The sequence below is a fragment of the Leucopleurus acutus genome (genome assembly GCF_964270905.1).
Source record: "Leucopleurus acutus genome assembly, chromosome: 13".
Lineage (NCBI taxonomy): Eukaryota > Metazoa > Chordata > Mammalia > Artiodactyla > Delphinidae > Leucopleurus > Leucopleurus acutus.
Window position 1 is genome coordinate 23,891,299 of NC_139155.1, and position 15,694 is coordinate 23,906,992.

The window sequence follows — 15,694 nt, forward strand, 5'->3', positions numbered from 1 at the left end:
GTGTTTAAGACATCACCTTACTTATGTCATATCTGGATTTGTCTGATTGCTTCTTCATGATAACATTTAACTTTTTTCTCTATTCCTTGTGTTTCCTACAAACCAGATGATACAGCTAAACCAAATCATAAGCATTGGAATCAGTGGACTCAGTGAAACAGACTACCCTCCCCTGTGTGGGTGGGCATCCTCCCATCCATCCACGACGTGAACAGAACAAAAGGTGGAGGAAGGAAGGAGGAATTTGCTCTTTTTTCCTGCCTCACTGCTCAGCTGTAACATCTCGTCTCATCTGCTCTGGCCTGGCTTCCCTGGTTCTCAGGCCTTCACACTCAGACTGAATCACATCACCAGCTTTCCTGGGCCTCCATAATCCATAAGCTTGCGGACAGCAGACCTGAGGGCCTCTCAGCCTCCATGATCACATGAGCCAATCCCTCATAATGAATCTCCATAGATAGATAGGTAGATAGATAGATAGATAGATAGATAGATAGATAAATAGAATGGATAGGCAGAGAGATAGATAGATTGGGGAGATAGAAGAGATAGGAGAGAGAGAATTAGATAGATAGATAGAGATAGAAGAGACAGTCAATAGATAGATGATAGATAGATAGAAAGACAGATAGATAGATGATAGATAGATATAGAGATAGATATACATAGATAGATAGCCTTTTGGTTCTGTTTCTCTGGAGAACGCTCACTAAGACATAGACTAACAACCTCCCTAAGTGTGCAAAAGAAACTCCATTAAATTCTTACAATCCAACCACTCATTTTCCATGACCTTACACGTCTTATTTTATCATCTTTTTCATCTCAAAATACTTTTATTACAATTTCATTACAGGCCAATGTTTACAGACTGATTTACACTGAATGCATTTCAGGTAAGCTGTTCCTTAACCACACATGGGAAAGCAGAATAACCACATGGATGGGCTGCCTCCAAATCCAGCTTTTGCCTATAGACTGAAACATCATTTGTGGAATTTAGACACTAATGACCTTTAATTCCAAAGAGCCTGGATATCCTTGATCTTATCTTCTTGAAATTTGACTTTTATTATCACATTTGCAACCGTCTTACTGGGGTCAGCAGCACTGTCACTAAGCACAAAAACTAAATATGAACATTTTTATGCCTAGAACAGAGGCTCACATGGTAGGTGATTAAATATTTACTGTAAGGAAGTAGATTTTAAAATATACATGCTTTATTTATTTTTAAGTTTTATTTTTACAAGAAACAAAGAAAATAAAAATGAAACAGCTAAAGAAATTATATATAAAGAAATTACATATAAGGAAACTATAGGAATAGCCTCTATCCCCTACTGTTGGCTGGTTCAAAAGCTCACAAGGGCCTTATGTTATAACATATCGGGTAAGTCCTCCCCCTCGGACCTCTGATAGCCTCCGGCAGTGTCGTAAAATATTCAGTATCACGTGAAATCTCTTGTCAACTTTCAAAGCTGTGAACTCCTTTATGTCAGCTTCCACTACAAAATAATGGCCTGAAAATAAAGATATTAATGCTAATTTTTATTAGGACAACTTTCAAGATGAGTCTTTAATGTATTACATTATGACTATGAATGGCATTAATCACTTTTTCTTATCATTATCCAAGCACAGTGAGAACTGGTATTCTTGCTAAAATAGTAATTATTCTTTAAACTGAAGTTGCATAATGTTTACTGTAGCATTTCAGAAATGTAGCCCTGCTTATTATATCACTGGCTATCTGCTGGTATCTTTTGAACAATTCACTTTTCAAGACGCGATATGGTAGTGGTTAAGAGAATGAAACCCACAGCAGCTTTATCACTTAACTGAATGACCTTGGGCAAGTAACTGAAGCCTTATTTGCCTACTCTGAAAAACAGTAATAATAATAGTACACAACTCATAAGGATGCTGTGAGGACTAAAGCCCTTAGTACACCATCTGGCACATAGTAAGCGCTATAGTATAAGCATGAACAACTGTCATCATTACTATTCTAATTCTGAAAATATTGGATATAATTCCATAATAGACTCTAATGCCGTATTTCTCAGCCTCGGCACTACAGACATTTTAGGCTGATAATTCATTTTGTCAGGGCTGTCTTGCGCATTATAGGGTACTTCAGCTGCATCTCTGGTTTCTGCTCATGAGATGCCAGCAGCACCTCCAACCCCAGCTATAACAACTAAAAATGTCTCCAGAGATGGCCAAATGTTCCCTGGTGGGAAAACTGCCCCTGATTGAGAACTACCTCTCTAGAGTTAGAAGTTTCTGGAATTAATCTTGTTTCTCATGTTTAGTTACATTCCAAACAGTTGACATGTACACATATATATACCCTCATTTTACCTTTGGTTTCCTTCGTTTCTTCATCAATAAATCTGTGATAGAGATTTCTGGCCACAGAACTCATAGACTTTTTTGGTTGATGTAAGATCTTATATTTACTAACTACTGCCTTGTTGATTTCTTTAATAACGTCATTAATTTGACAATAGGTTAAGCGTGATTTCATGTACCTGTAAAAAAGAAAATGATTAATTTTTCTAAAGAATCATCATACACAATTGTTTTCTTTGCAAAACATTTACATATGATGACTTTATACAGTAGCAAAGCTATTAGTACTCTATATAAAAAATTTTATACCAACTTCCAAATAAACCAGACACATCTCAACCGTTGAAAAATTAGAGACCACAATATATTAGTGCTTATCTTCCCTAGTTATGTCTGGATACATAAATTCCTATTCTCCACCTACAGAATTAACATTACAATTTAAAATAGGCTTTCAAACTCTGATTCAAATAGACTGATTAATTGCAAATAGAAGTTTATTTAAATATTTTTAAATGTTTGTGAGCAAGGGAAAGAAAAATTTAAATATTAATAAATTATATAACTCATACCACTCTAGTTTCCTGTAAAAATGGATCTGTTCAGAGAGAAAAAGAAAAAAGGAGGAGGAAGAGGGGGAAGAGGAGATGAAGGATGACAAATGTGACAACAAAGATGACCATGCTGATCGAGACGAAGAAGAACTGATGGTGCAGGGGCTGCAAAGGGACAAAAGGGCCCGGAAGTTAAGCTGCACAGTTGGCCGGCAGAGGAGAACTACAGGCAGCCTCGACGGACAGCTCACTATTCATTCTGAACTCAAATGCCCTTAAGCATTGTCTCTTTCACGCTAAAGCCCACTCTTCCAATCCAATCTCCCTCCTGCCCATCCTCCCAGTCATCAGGGTCTTAGAATATAAGAATAGGAGACCCTTGATTCTGAGTGGTCTGTACAGACCAAAAACAAAATTTTCATGATCTGCTTCAATTTTTCCCTTCAATAAATCATGGATTCATTATGTTAAACTCTGTCCTTTGCCGTTATTCAAAGGGGCAGTTTTCTAATCGAAACTTCCTTAAGATTAAATAATATATAAATATGTTTAAAGGAAAATGTTCATATTGACCAAAACCCATTCATTTTCATTATTCCCTTCCTTTCTAGATTCATTTTCACCACTCATTTTTCTAACCACAATTTCCACAGTTGATGCCACAGCTCAACACAATGCAATTCCTTTAAATCATGTGAACTATTTCCTAATTTCCTCAAAACAAGTGCCAATGTTTTCTACTTTAATTCCATCTCAGTATTAACTTTTTTGTTGTTGTTGTTTTTGTTTTTTGCGTTACGCGGGCCTCTCCCTGCTGTGGCCTCTCCCGTTGCGGAGCACAAGCTCCGGACGCGCAGGCTCAGCAGCCATGGCTCACGGGCCCAGCCGCTCCGTGGCATGTGGGATCTTCCTGGACCGGGGCACGAACCCTTGTCCCCTGCATCGGCAGGCGGACTCTCAACCACTGCACCGCCAGGGAAGCCCTGTATTAACTTTTTAAAGATAAATAAAGTCCTATGCTTGGAACACATTCTTCCTTATCCTAATCTTCTAACTTCTCTCATTCATTAAATAACTCCTTAGTTTAAAAATGAATACTCTAGGGCTTCCCTGGTAGCGCAGTGGTTGGGAGTCCGCCTGCCGATGCAGGGGACACCGGTTCGTGCCCCGGTCTGGGAGCATCTCACATGCCACGGAGCGGCTGGGCCCGTGAGCCATGGCCGCTGGGCCTGTGCGTCCGGAGCCTGTGCTCTGCAACGGGAGAGGCCACAGCAGTGAGAGGCCCGCGTACCGCAAAAAAAAAAAAAAAGAATACTCTACCATGACTATTCTAATATCCTTCTTTCAAGGAAGCATTTTCTGAAGACCCTTCTATTCCAATGTTCTCACAGCCATTTGTTCTTCCCTTGAGCTCAGCCGATGAGCAACAACAATAACGACAATTTAAAAAACCGAATAGCATCAAACAGAATTTTAGCGACAATAAAGCTGTCAATAAAGGAAAGGACCAAGTGACCAATCAAACAAACAAACAAAAAAACTAAAGAGAATTGTCAGCCTCATTCCTAGTCTCAGAACAGTGAAACTGCCAGATATTTTTCAAGTGGCTACTATGCATTTGAAAAGATGGTCAACATTCTATGTCATCAGGAAACTGAAAAGTAAAGCAATCAGGTACATTATACTTACTAGAATAGCTAATAGAAAAAAACGGACAAAACTAAATACAGGTGAGTATGGGGAACGACAGGAACTCTCATTCTGCTGGGAATGCAAAATGGTACAGCCACTATGGGAGACAGTTGGACAGCTTCTTACAAAGTTAAACAGTTTTACCATAGGATCCAGCCATCATACTCCTAGGTGTTGACCCAAGTGAGGTGAAAACATGTCCACACAAAAACCTGCACGTGAATGTTTACAGCAGCTTCAGTCATAATTGCCCCAAACTGGAAGTCACCAAAATGTTGTTCAACAGATGAATGAATAAACAAACTGTGCTACACCTACACGATGTAATATTAGTCAGTGATAAAAAGAAATGAGCTATCAGGCCATGAAAAGACATGAGGGGAACCTTAAATGCATATTACTAAGGCTACAGTGTATGACTCCAACTAGATGACACCCAGGAAAAGGGAAACTATAGAGACAGTAAAAAGATCAGTGGCTGCCAGGGGCTCAGCGGGGAGAGATGAAAGGGTGGCATACAGGGTATTTTTAGGGCAGTGAAACTATTCTTATCATGGTGGACACATGACATGACGCATTTGTCAAAATCCATAGACTGTACAACACAAAGAGTGAACCCCAATATAAACTACAGACTTTAGTTAATATCTAGTTAATCGTATCTAGACTGGTTTATCAATGATAACAAATGTACCACACTAATGCAAGATGTTAGTAATAGGGGAAACTGTTTTCAGGTATGAGAACAATGTACTATCTGCTCAATTTTTCTATAAACCTAAAACTGTTCTAACAAATAAAGTCTATTAATTAAAAAACAAACAACAAAATCCAGATGGACAACTCTCAGACAAGTAAAATAATCATGCCCTTTGCCCCAGGGATTCTCCTCCTAGGGACACTATGTCAAGGAAATAAGGAATTATAAAATAGACTTGTCCAAAAGAAACTTCATTACACCATTCTTCATAACAATGCAATCAACCCAAATACTTAATAACTTTTATACTTAATAACTATTATACAACTATTAAAATCCAAGTTTTCCATGATAGTTAATGATGGAAAAATGCTCATGATAAAAAAAAAGTAAGTAAACTATATTCACAGAATAACTACATTGTTGTAATGACAATCAGAAACAACTTGTTATGTAGGTGAAGTTAAAATATAGAAGGAAATACTCTCTCTTGTCTGAGTGGTGGAATTATAGATGAGTTATCTTCTAACAACAAACATTTTCTAACAATGTGCATTATTTGTATAAGAAAGTAACAAGGAATGTAATAATATAAAGCCAGAAGTTAAGTAAAGCCCTGGAATTATGAGAGTTTAAAAACACGGATTTCCATAATTGGTTCCCCATGTCATCTGTGAAGAGCAAAGGAGCCCTCTCTCAGGGGAGGCATCTTGTCTTATTCACCCTGTATTCTTTTCCTCAGCACAGACTCAAACAAGTGTGTGGCATAAGTTAATGGACAAATGGAAACCGAACAAACACAGCACTCTCTGTTCTAATTCTCAAACCTATACAACACACTCACTTTCCTTAAAATTGCAGCAAAACTGAAGCTACTTCTGAAATGTAACTGGATAAATCTGTATCATAAAATGACCCTGAGAGGACTCAACAACAAATTGATCCATCTCTAGATCTCTCTATGAAAAGGTTTTACAACTAAACAAAAAACATAGGTTTTTTTTTGTTTGTTTGTTTTTTTTGCGGTACGCGGGCCTCTCACTGTTGTGGCCTCTCCCATTGTGGAGCACAGGCTCCGGACGCGCAGGCTCAGTGGCCATGGCTCACGGGCCCAGCCGCTCTGCGGCATGTGGGATCTTCCCGGACCAGGGCACGAACCCGTGTCCCCTGCATCGGCAGGCGGACTCTCAACCACTGCGCCACCAGGGAATCCCAAAAAACATAGTTTTAAACATCTTCAACAAAAGATTTCCTGCATTTTCACAGTACAATGTAAAACTATTTTAGAAAAGATCGATGTTCGAACACAGCATGTTACAATTAATATAATCAAGCCTTATACTTATCAACATGTATGTTGATTATTAAAGAGTTGAATTTATCTTAAATACTTACGCAGGAATGCCATTAAACTCATCAGAAGTTACAAATGGCATTTCTTTAACATGTTTTTGTTCTTTGGAGGGCTTCTTTGTGGGTGCAGCTTCTTCAACTTTGACGGGTTCTTCACGGTCAAGATCTGATCCATTAACACTACAGAATAGAGATGCACAGATGTACAGGTAATCGTCAGAATTCTGCAGCATACCAGAAAGCTTTGCAACTGAAAATGATCAGTATCAAACACATGATTCATCTTGTTATAAGTTTATAGCCAACCTTTTTTTCTATCCCTACCCCTAATGCTCATGAAGATCTGAATAGTGAGAATGTTAAAAAAGCAAGTCCCTAAATCTTCAGTAATATAATTGTTGTTTACACATTCAAAACATGGTGTAAGTAGAACATGCGCCAAACATCTTCATCAGTTACCCCACTGGTTCCTCAAAGTCAATATGCGTAAATTTGAATTTAACTTCTAAATGGCTTTTCTTCCTGACTTCCCTATTTCTGGACATGGAAACATCAATCACCTTATATTTCTATCTTTCTAATTTATCCCATTGGTTGCTAGTACAGTAAGTCCCCTACATACAGATGAGTTCCGTTTCAAGAGTGCGTTCCTAAGTCCAATTTGTTCCTAAGTCCAACAAGTTGGCCTAGGTACCCAACTAACACAATCAGCTATATAGTACTGTGCTGTAATAGGTTTATATACTTTTCACACAGATAATACCTAAAAAACACACACACAAAATAAAGAAAACATTTTTAATCTTACAGTACAGTGCCTTGAAAAGTACAGTCGTGCAGTACAACAGCTGACGCTTCTTAGCAGTACCAGCTATATCACTGCTGCTTTTACTCTTGTTTCTGGATATCCCGGGCTTGAAATAAAGATACTGTACTACTGTACTCTGTACAATACTGTACAGCAAAGTACACAAAAGCACAACCACTTGTAGAGGATGCATGCATGTGACAATGCACACATGTGGCAATGTACGCCAGACACATGAACTAACATGACTGGACATGCGAAAGCATGTTCACATCTTTGAAAGTTTGCAGCTTGAAGGTTCGTAAGTAAGGACTGACTATATCAATCCTGCCTGCTACAGACTCATTTTAGTTGCCAGCAATGAGCATGGGTCACCCTTGGCTCAGTCCTGCCCAATTTCTGGAGTCAATGAGAAGCCTAATATAGCTCCTACCCACAAGCAAATAGAGTCTACAAATAGGCTGTATCTTTAGGTTGTTTAACTGCCAAGGAAGGAATGGAGCCCTGTTGCCAGCAGCAAGTCAAGCGATAAATGGAGATGGAATACAGGAAAGAGAAGATCCAACCCAGGAGCAAGGGAAGGGAATTCCAGGAAAGACAGGGAAGTGAGATCCCAAGATGACAGCTGAGTACCAGACACAGAGAGCAACCAGGCCTGACTGAGGTGGTGTGATGAGGATACGGCCACGTGGTGGGTTGTCAAGAAGAAGATGCCCGATGTTATGGTAGCACGATCCTTACATGAATCCCAACCTGAGACTCCACGGTAAGCCTGGCTGATTCTTACCTGTACTTGCTTATCTTTAGGCCCTGCTGTGTGTATCAACTGAAAATAACCATTTCTACCTATAGAAAGGTTCTGCTGTGGCCTGGCCCCAAAAGCTGACGCTAGGCCATAGTGAGTTTAGAAGAAAATTCCTCCTATTCCTCGGGCCATAGTCCTGCTGGGGAGCCAATGTCCAGCCCAACAACCCTGGCAGATATCCTATGATGACCTCTGTTCCTAGCATTTATTCATGACCTTGCCCACTAATTTTCTCTTCTTGGAGTGAAATTCCAAGGTACCCTGACATACAAGGGACTCTGTTGAGCTTATCTGTTCCTGGAGACCTTCAACTATCAGCAGCGACATGGCTCTTTTCCTACACAGCAAGGTTCGTGCCTTCCTTTCAGTTTTCAAACTTAAGCAGTATGTTGTTTGTGGAAACACATACACAAAACTGTGATTATCATAAACTCCAGGATGATTACCTCTTTGATAGAGGGAGGGTCTGCAATAGAAGAAGTGCTGTAGGTACTGGAGTGTCCTATTTCTTAATCTGACTGGTGGATACGCTGATGTTTATCATGCTTCTTTAATTTACACTAATTACTTTAATTTATACTAATTACTTTAATTACTTTTCTGTATATATGATACATTCGAAAGTTAAGAAGTTACGTTAGCCATGGAATGTTTTTACATACTTGGAGTCCCCTTTTAGAAATACAATTTTGTAAATCAACTATACTTCAATAAAGTTAAAGAAAAAAAGAAATACAGTTTTGGGCAGAGGACTGGAGAGATGGGAGTGGAGAAATACTGGAAAGACAAAACACAGGAGCTCCCCAATCATGAAGACAAAAGATGACGGAAGATCTCGTGGAGCCAGGCAATCAGAGGGAGGGCAGGGACAGACAAAACCCCGCAGAGGCCGAATGGACGGCTGGGGCTACGAGACAGAGACAGGTTGAAGATGCCGAGTTCCTGTCTAGGTGATGGGTGGGGAACAAGAAGACAGTGTAGTCTTAGACACGCAAAGCTGGAGGAGAGAACAGCTCATTCATGAGATTCCCAGCAAGCGATTAAAACAGAACTAGATGCCATGTCAAGGCCAGAGTTGGACATCTGAGAGCATTAATAATGGTGTTAAGTTTAAGCGTGAGTAAAACAGAGCTTTAGGACACACTTGTAATTTAAAAGAGGGCAGAGAAAAAGGAGGCAGCCTAGTCGAAGCTGTAGGATGACAACTAAGAAAGCACAGTGGCAGTGCAAATAACAGAATTTCAAAACGATGGGCAGCAAAATAAAATGTGAGAAGGATCAGGGCAGAAGAGGTATTTTTTACCTCTTTGTGACCTTCGAGCAATCATTTTCATAAGTATGGTAGTAATGAACAGCCAAAGGCTAGGTTTTAGGGGTTTCAGGAAAAGGGCAGGCACAAACATACACTGGCAGTGAACAGACAGAGGTAGGACAGTACTTTGAGGGTAAAAATAGAGCTAAGTTTTTGTTCCTTGAGCTGTTTTTAAGATGGGAAGCTCATTAAGTTTAGTTTTACCCTAAGGCAGTGGTTCTCAAAGGTCAGGGGAAATTCTGCCCCGCCGAAGACATATGGCAATGTCTGGCAACATTTTTCATTGTCACAACTGGGTGGAGGGGTGGAGGTGGGAGGGGATAGAGGAGGCTACTGATATTTAGTTGCAAGAGGGCAGGGATGCTACTAAACATGCTATTTTCACAAAAAAGAATTATCTGACCTAAAATGCCAATAGAGCCAAGGTTGACAAACTCTGCTCTAAAGGAAAGAAATGAGAAAAAGTAGAAAAAGACAGTCTAGAGGAGACTTACCCTTGGGAAAGAGGGGGGACATTTTTCCCAGAGACTGTGGGATAAGAAAACTGGTAAAGATGGGGGAAACACTATTTCTTGTATAAGTATCAAAACAAAACAAAAAAACCCCTGGATAATCACTAACAAAATTGCAAGTATATAGAAAAGCAAAAAGATTTGAAGTGTTTGTTTTAATAGTTTGATAAAACCAGATAGTAAAAATAATTATAAACATACTTACAAGTTCTGGGTTACTGTTACTTGAGGCAAATGGGGAGGAATGTTTTCTTTGAGATGTTCCACATCTTTATAATCTTCTTCAAGACATTCAAAGAGTTCCTAAAATAAAAAAAGAAAAAGCTCACAAATAAGCATCTGTCCTGCCTGTGTGTGTTTTAACATGTTAGATAGAACATGAAAGGGGCTTCCCTGGTGGTCCAGTGGTAAAGACTCTGCACTCCCAATGCAGGGGGCCCAGATTCAATCCCTGGTCAGGGAACTAGATCCCGCATGCCGCAACTAAGAGCCCGCATGCCGCAACAAAGATCCCGCATGCGGCAACGAAGATCCTGCATGCTGCAACTAAGACCCAGCGCAGCCAAATTAATTAATTAATTAATTAATTTAAAAAAGAGCATGAAAGACTACGTACCACAATCACAATGATTCTGAGTATTCAAAACGCAGAGTGGTGAAAAAGCACTGAATACAGCAATATTTAAAAAGCGCCCTTTCGTTCTCGAGCTGATTTTGGATGGCGATATATTATTTTTCTCTACTGGATTTTTTCAAAGGACAATTGTTAGAATAACATTACAACAGGCAGGGTTGACATTCACGTCTTTCTAAAATACTTTAACCTTGGGAAGCAACTGAAAAGTATATGAAAGATTTATGTTTCTCATTCTGGTAAAGTGCTTTTGTTGACTTAGCAAACGTTCCCCAGCACCGGAGTGAGAATGCATTCCCAGAACGCAACGATGAGATACTGCTTGGAATGGCTTTCATATATTCCAGCTTAATGAAAATTCCTACTTGATCATAACCACTTTCATTTTGTGTTGTCTTTATTTAACTTTCTCTAGAACTTGAGGTTATGAACTCATGCAAATTTAATAAGTAAAATACTCTGTACCTTCGGATTCCCATCATCTGATTTTCAATCATAATGTAAACAAAAATTCCAAATAGTCTTTAATCCTGAGTTGAACATTCTCAAAACCCACACCTAACCCTGGGCATTCTTGGGCAGGGTAGAAGTGAAACCATTATTGGTTTCTGTTTTGAATTTGTATAACATCTTTCTTTTAAAGAGATGAATGATGTTCAGAGATACTAATTTCATTTCAACTGATAGTAGGATAGGCACAATCATGCCCAGTCCCAGAGCTGAAAAATCTTTACAGACATTGAAGATTATAAGGCTTAAAAAGGACCAGAGAGGCCACCTTGACCATATCAATGGCTCTAAGAGCATGAGGTAATTATGGTACAGATTGAATAGTTTCCCATCCCATCAGAAAGTACACTATCACTTTGATTAGGTGAAGGCTTATTTAGAATAAAATGTGTATGTGAATGAGGCTCAAGTTTTTCTTTGCTTGAGAATCCTTATACTATATTCTAGAGAAACAGAGAAACGCAGAATAGAAGGGACCCAAGAAATAGTTCAGTATGACCCATTACTTTTCAAGTGAGGACACTGAAACCCCAAGAGGAAAAATGACCTTCTCAGGGTGGCAGAAGGTGCTTCGGGGAGCCAGGGTGAGAATCCACATCTCCAAACCCCAGGGCAGGCATTCCTCCTACACCACACTCCCAGGAGATCATTTATTTAAATTAAACCTACCAAGAATTATTTAGGAGAGACTTCTCTGGTGGCACAGTGGTTGAGAATCTGCCTGCCAATGCAGGGGACATGGGTTCAATTTCTGGTCTGGGAAGATCCCACATGCCACGGAGCAACTAAGCCCATGCGCTATAACTACTGAGCCCACGCGTCGCAACTACTGAAGTCCGCATGCTCTAGGACCTGCGTGCCGCAACTAATGAGCACTCATGCTGCAACTACTGAAGCCCGCACGCCTAGAGCCCGTGCTCCACAACAAGAGAAGCCACCGCAATGAGAAGCCTGCGCACTGTAAGGAAGAGTAGCCCCCGCTTGCCGCAACTAGACAAAGCCCACGCACCACAACAAAGACCGAACACAGCCAAAAAAAAAAGAAAAAAATTATTTAGGACATATTCCTTTTTAGTAAATAGACTGGCTACCAGCATGGAGGAAGAAACACATCTGGAACTCTGGAGTCCTTTATACTGGGAAAATAAAATGCAAACGGCACTCTTTACCATTAATAATAACTTACAAAGCTAAGAACATTATAAACTTAAAGAATCCTTAAGAATTCCCTGGTGATTAGGGAGTCTGTATCTATTGCCTTTTTATTTTGTTTTTTTCACTAGAAAACCATTACCTTGAGTGAACTGTTGGTTTGTTCTTGATACTGAATTTCCAATTCCAATTTATTTAGAAGTTCATTTACTACAATGATCTCATCTCCTATTTTATTTAATATAGTCTTCAAGGTAGGTTCTTGCCCTATTAATAAACAAAGATAAAATGGAAAATAAAATGTATAGAAAAGCAAAAAACATACATGTATCCAACTGAACTCTTGGGACAGAGCTCTACCTTAAAGAGACACTGAGGGTTGAGAAAGAACTATTGTTTCAGCCCCTAGGAACTGTCTCTACGGAGAATCTTAAGAACTCATTTCTAAGTAATATGAAAAAAAAGGAAGGGAGAGATAATTACACTGTATCCCCTGAATCTTTTGCTTCTGGAGAACTGTTCCACTAATAAAACACCTAGAAATGCTAGATAAAATACACACCCCTTTACATGCATAATCGAGCTCTTATGAGAAAAAGGTAAATCACCAAGGGCTTCCACATGAAGAGCGAACCACAGACCAGGCAGTACGTGTCAGCTGATGCTGCAGCAGCCCTAATGGTGGTGGGGTGGGGGACGAGGTACAGAGGAATGCTGGAGAGAGGAGGCTGTCACTCTCAGCAACCTAATATATTTGGTTTTAATGGGGATAAGAGCCAAGGCTTTGGGACTTCAAAGCACAGGATGCTGAAAGTGAGAATCCCTAATGAGGCCAGGATCCCTCTTCATGGGCTATATCTTCAGTGAATGTGTAAACCTGAAAAATTCTAATCACTGGCCAGGAAGATAAGCTTATGTTTGGACTGGCCTGCAAGAATGGGTGGGAGGCGGCGGAGAGTAGCCTGCTCTCAAATTCCCAACCCCACCTCCTAATCCCTCTCTCTAGCTTCCTAGATACAACGATGAGAAAACCAGAGTCCTCTCCGCCCTAGAAATAAGAGAAGTAGTAAACAAAAGAATTCTTAAGGGCAGATCAAAAGCACAAAAAGGAAAACTATCCTCACAATCAAATCTTTCCATCTTCACTTCTAGCAACCAAATCATGAAATACACATAACTGAAAACATCCTGTGACCACATCTATAGATTACGGATGCCGTAGAGTGAAATGGCTAAAGCCTCCAGGCCTGAAGTCAGAGACACCAGTACCTGCCCTCAGAGGGTTACTGGGAAGTAGGAAATACATATAAGATGGGTGAGCACTGTGCTTGGAACCTAGTAAAGCACTCAGTAAAGGCAAACTATTATTAATCGACGTAATCTAATAAAGCAATGCAAATTGCATTTGACAGTAGGTTCATAACAGCTAAAAGAAATTAACAAGTAAATTAGAGTATTGATGTCTCTGCTGAGATTAATCGCAGGGGTAAAACAACTAGCTGGATATACTGGTATCTCAAATAACTTCGTCACCTAAATTTTAGGGCCTTGTTTGCTGATTTGTAGTAAAATAAATTCACTACTTTTGATAGTAGTGATCTAGTAAATTACAGCAGCCAAAGTGGCAAACAAATTACTAGGCTTTCCTAAATAGGCCATGGAACCAAACAGACAAATTGTTCTCTCCACGTACAAATGATGGTTACCCAGTGTGTAGTTATCTAACAGGTCAGACTGCTTCATCCAGGCTTCGTGCTTTGATGGGGTCATTTGAATTCAAGGTTTGATCGTTAACAGATCACTAAATTATATTTTTCCAATAGTAATCATGCCCTAAGAAAGAGAATCTAAAGAAGACTACTTATTAAAAACCTAAATGTCCTTTTTCAGATTATTCAATAAAAGTGGCATAGACGTAGACAAGTACTACACTGGGAATCGGGACACAAAACCTGTAGTTCCAACTGACTACCCATGAGCTGGGGGACCGGGGCAAGTCACCTGACTTCTGAGCCTCAGTTTCCTCATGTGCGAGACCAGGGAGTTTGAGAAGATGAACCCACAGTCCCTTCAGCTTTAACTTTCTACAGAATATGTCAGCCACCAACTGTAAAATGGATGAGGCTCTTTATCAGTGGTACCCAACAAGAGACGGAGAATATCAAAGTCTCAGAAGGACATGTATAATTTGAAGGGACATTCCAACAGTATAATTTCATATTTGAATTTTTTAAAATTATCAATCCATAATACAAACTACAATAAAAGTTCAACAGGATCTTCCCAGCAGATGGAATTCCACCTATCAATAAATCTTTAGTTTTCCTAGATACGGCTCGGAAGTACATCATTTTTGTAAACAATATTTTTCCAGACTTCACAAGGATCTCCTACTTCTCTGCACTTCCATTGCATCATCCACTTTCAGCACTTCAAAATATCTTGGAAGATGGTTACAATTTACAAGTTTCTGGATGTTTAAAAAATTAACTTCATTTTCAATTAGTTGTTTCCTAGTGATGTATATTGATCAGCTTCCTCCAAAGCAGTCTGTAAGATGGGTTATGGGCTACTTCTATCTCTGTGGATCTTTTCCACTTCTGGTTTTTTCCTTGTCTTTTCGTATCTCTACTTAGCTCTAGAACTAGGAACATTAAATAACCTTCAAATCTTACTATTCTGCCTTGTGTGTCTCAGAAAAACATAAGTAAATAAATATAATTAATAGCTAGTTCATTGTTCAATGTAACTTACATTTTAGTATCCTCTGCAATATTCAAAATACTGAGGGCAGACTGTTTTAAGAATCACCATTCAAAACTTAAAATTACCTTTCTAAGATACATTCACTTAACCAGGCATAAGATATCAAAGTGGGACAATAATCATAATGCATTGTGTATGTACAAAGTCCGTGGAATCTGTTTTACTTACCACAATTTCTTAATGACAGAGTTTTTTTAATATTGCCAATCTTTTCATTAATATGAGAGCATAATTGTTCCAAATCCGAGGAGGCCATCCTTTAAGCCTCTGAAGAAAAAGATATACATTTATAAAAAAAGGGAAGCCAGACAAATTTACATTCACTTTCAAAATCCAAGAATGGTAAATACCCAGTAAGTCACATCTCCCTGAAAAGAAAGTACAAAAACTCAAGAGAAATATCTTTCAATTCTACAAAATTCAGTTTCTGTCCAAAGTCCAGCACTGACTTGTCTTACAGCTTTCTGTAGTTAATGCATCCCAAACCAGGGTACAGGGGATAAGCCTGTGTCATTTCCTTATAGATTTAAGGGGACAA

The 15,694-nt window shown here is 39.2% G+C and overlaps 1 protein-coding gene across 1 annotated transcript; it reads right to left on the bottom strand.

Moving 5' to 3' along the window:
- Window positions 1-1,374: 1,374 nt before the first annotated feature.
- Window positions 1,375-15,412, bottom strand: SKA1 (spindle and kinetochore associated complex subunit 1; the record flags this gene model as incomplete). The annotated part of the gene is made up of 6 exons (XM_082852892.1): window positions 1,375-1,523; window positions 2,368-2,537; window positions 6,700-6,837; window positions 10,300-10,397; window positions 12,533-12,657; window positions 15,325-15,412. The coding sequence occupies 6 exons, from the start codon at window positions 15,410-15,412 to the stop codon at window positions 1,375-1,377; spliced, it is 768 nt and encodes a 255-aa protein (XP_082709018.1).
- Window positions 15,413-15,694: the final 282 nt, after the last annotated feature.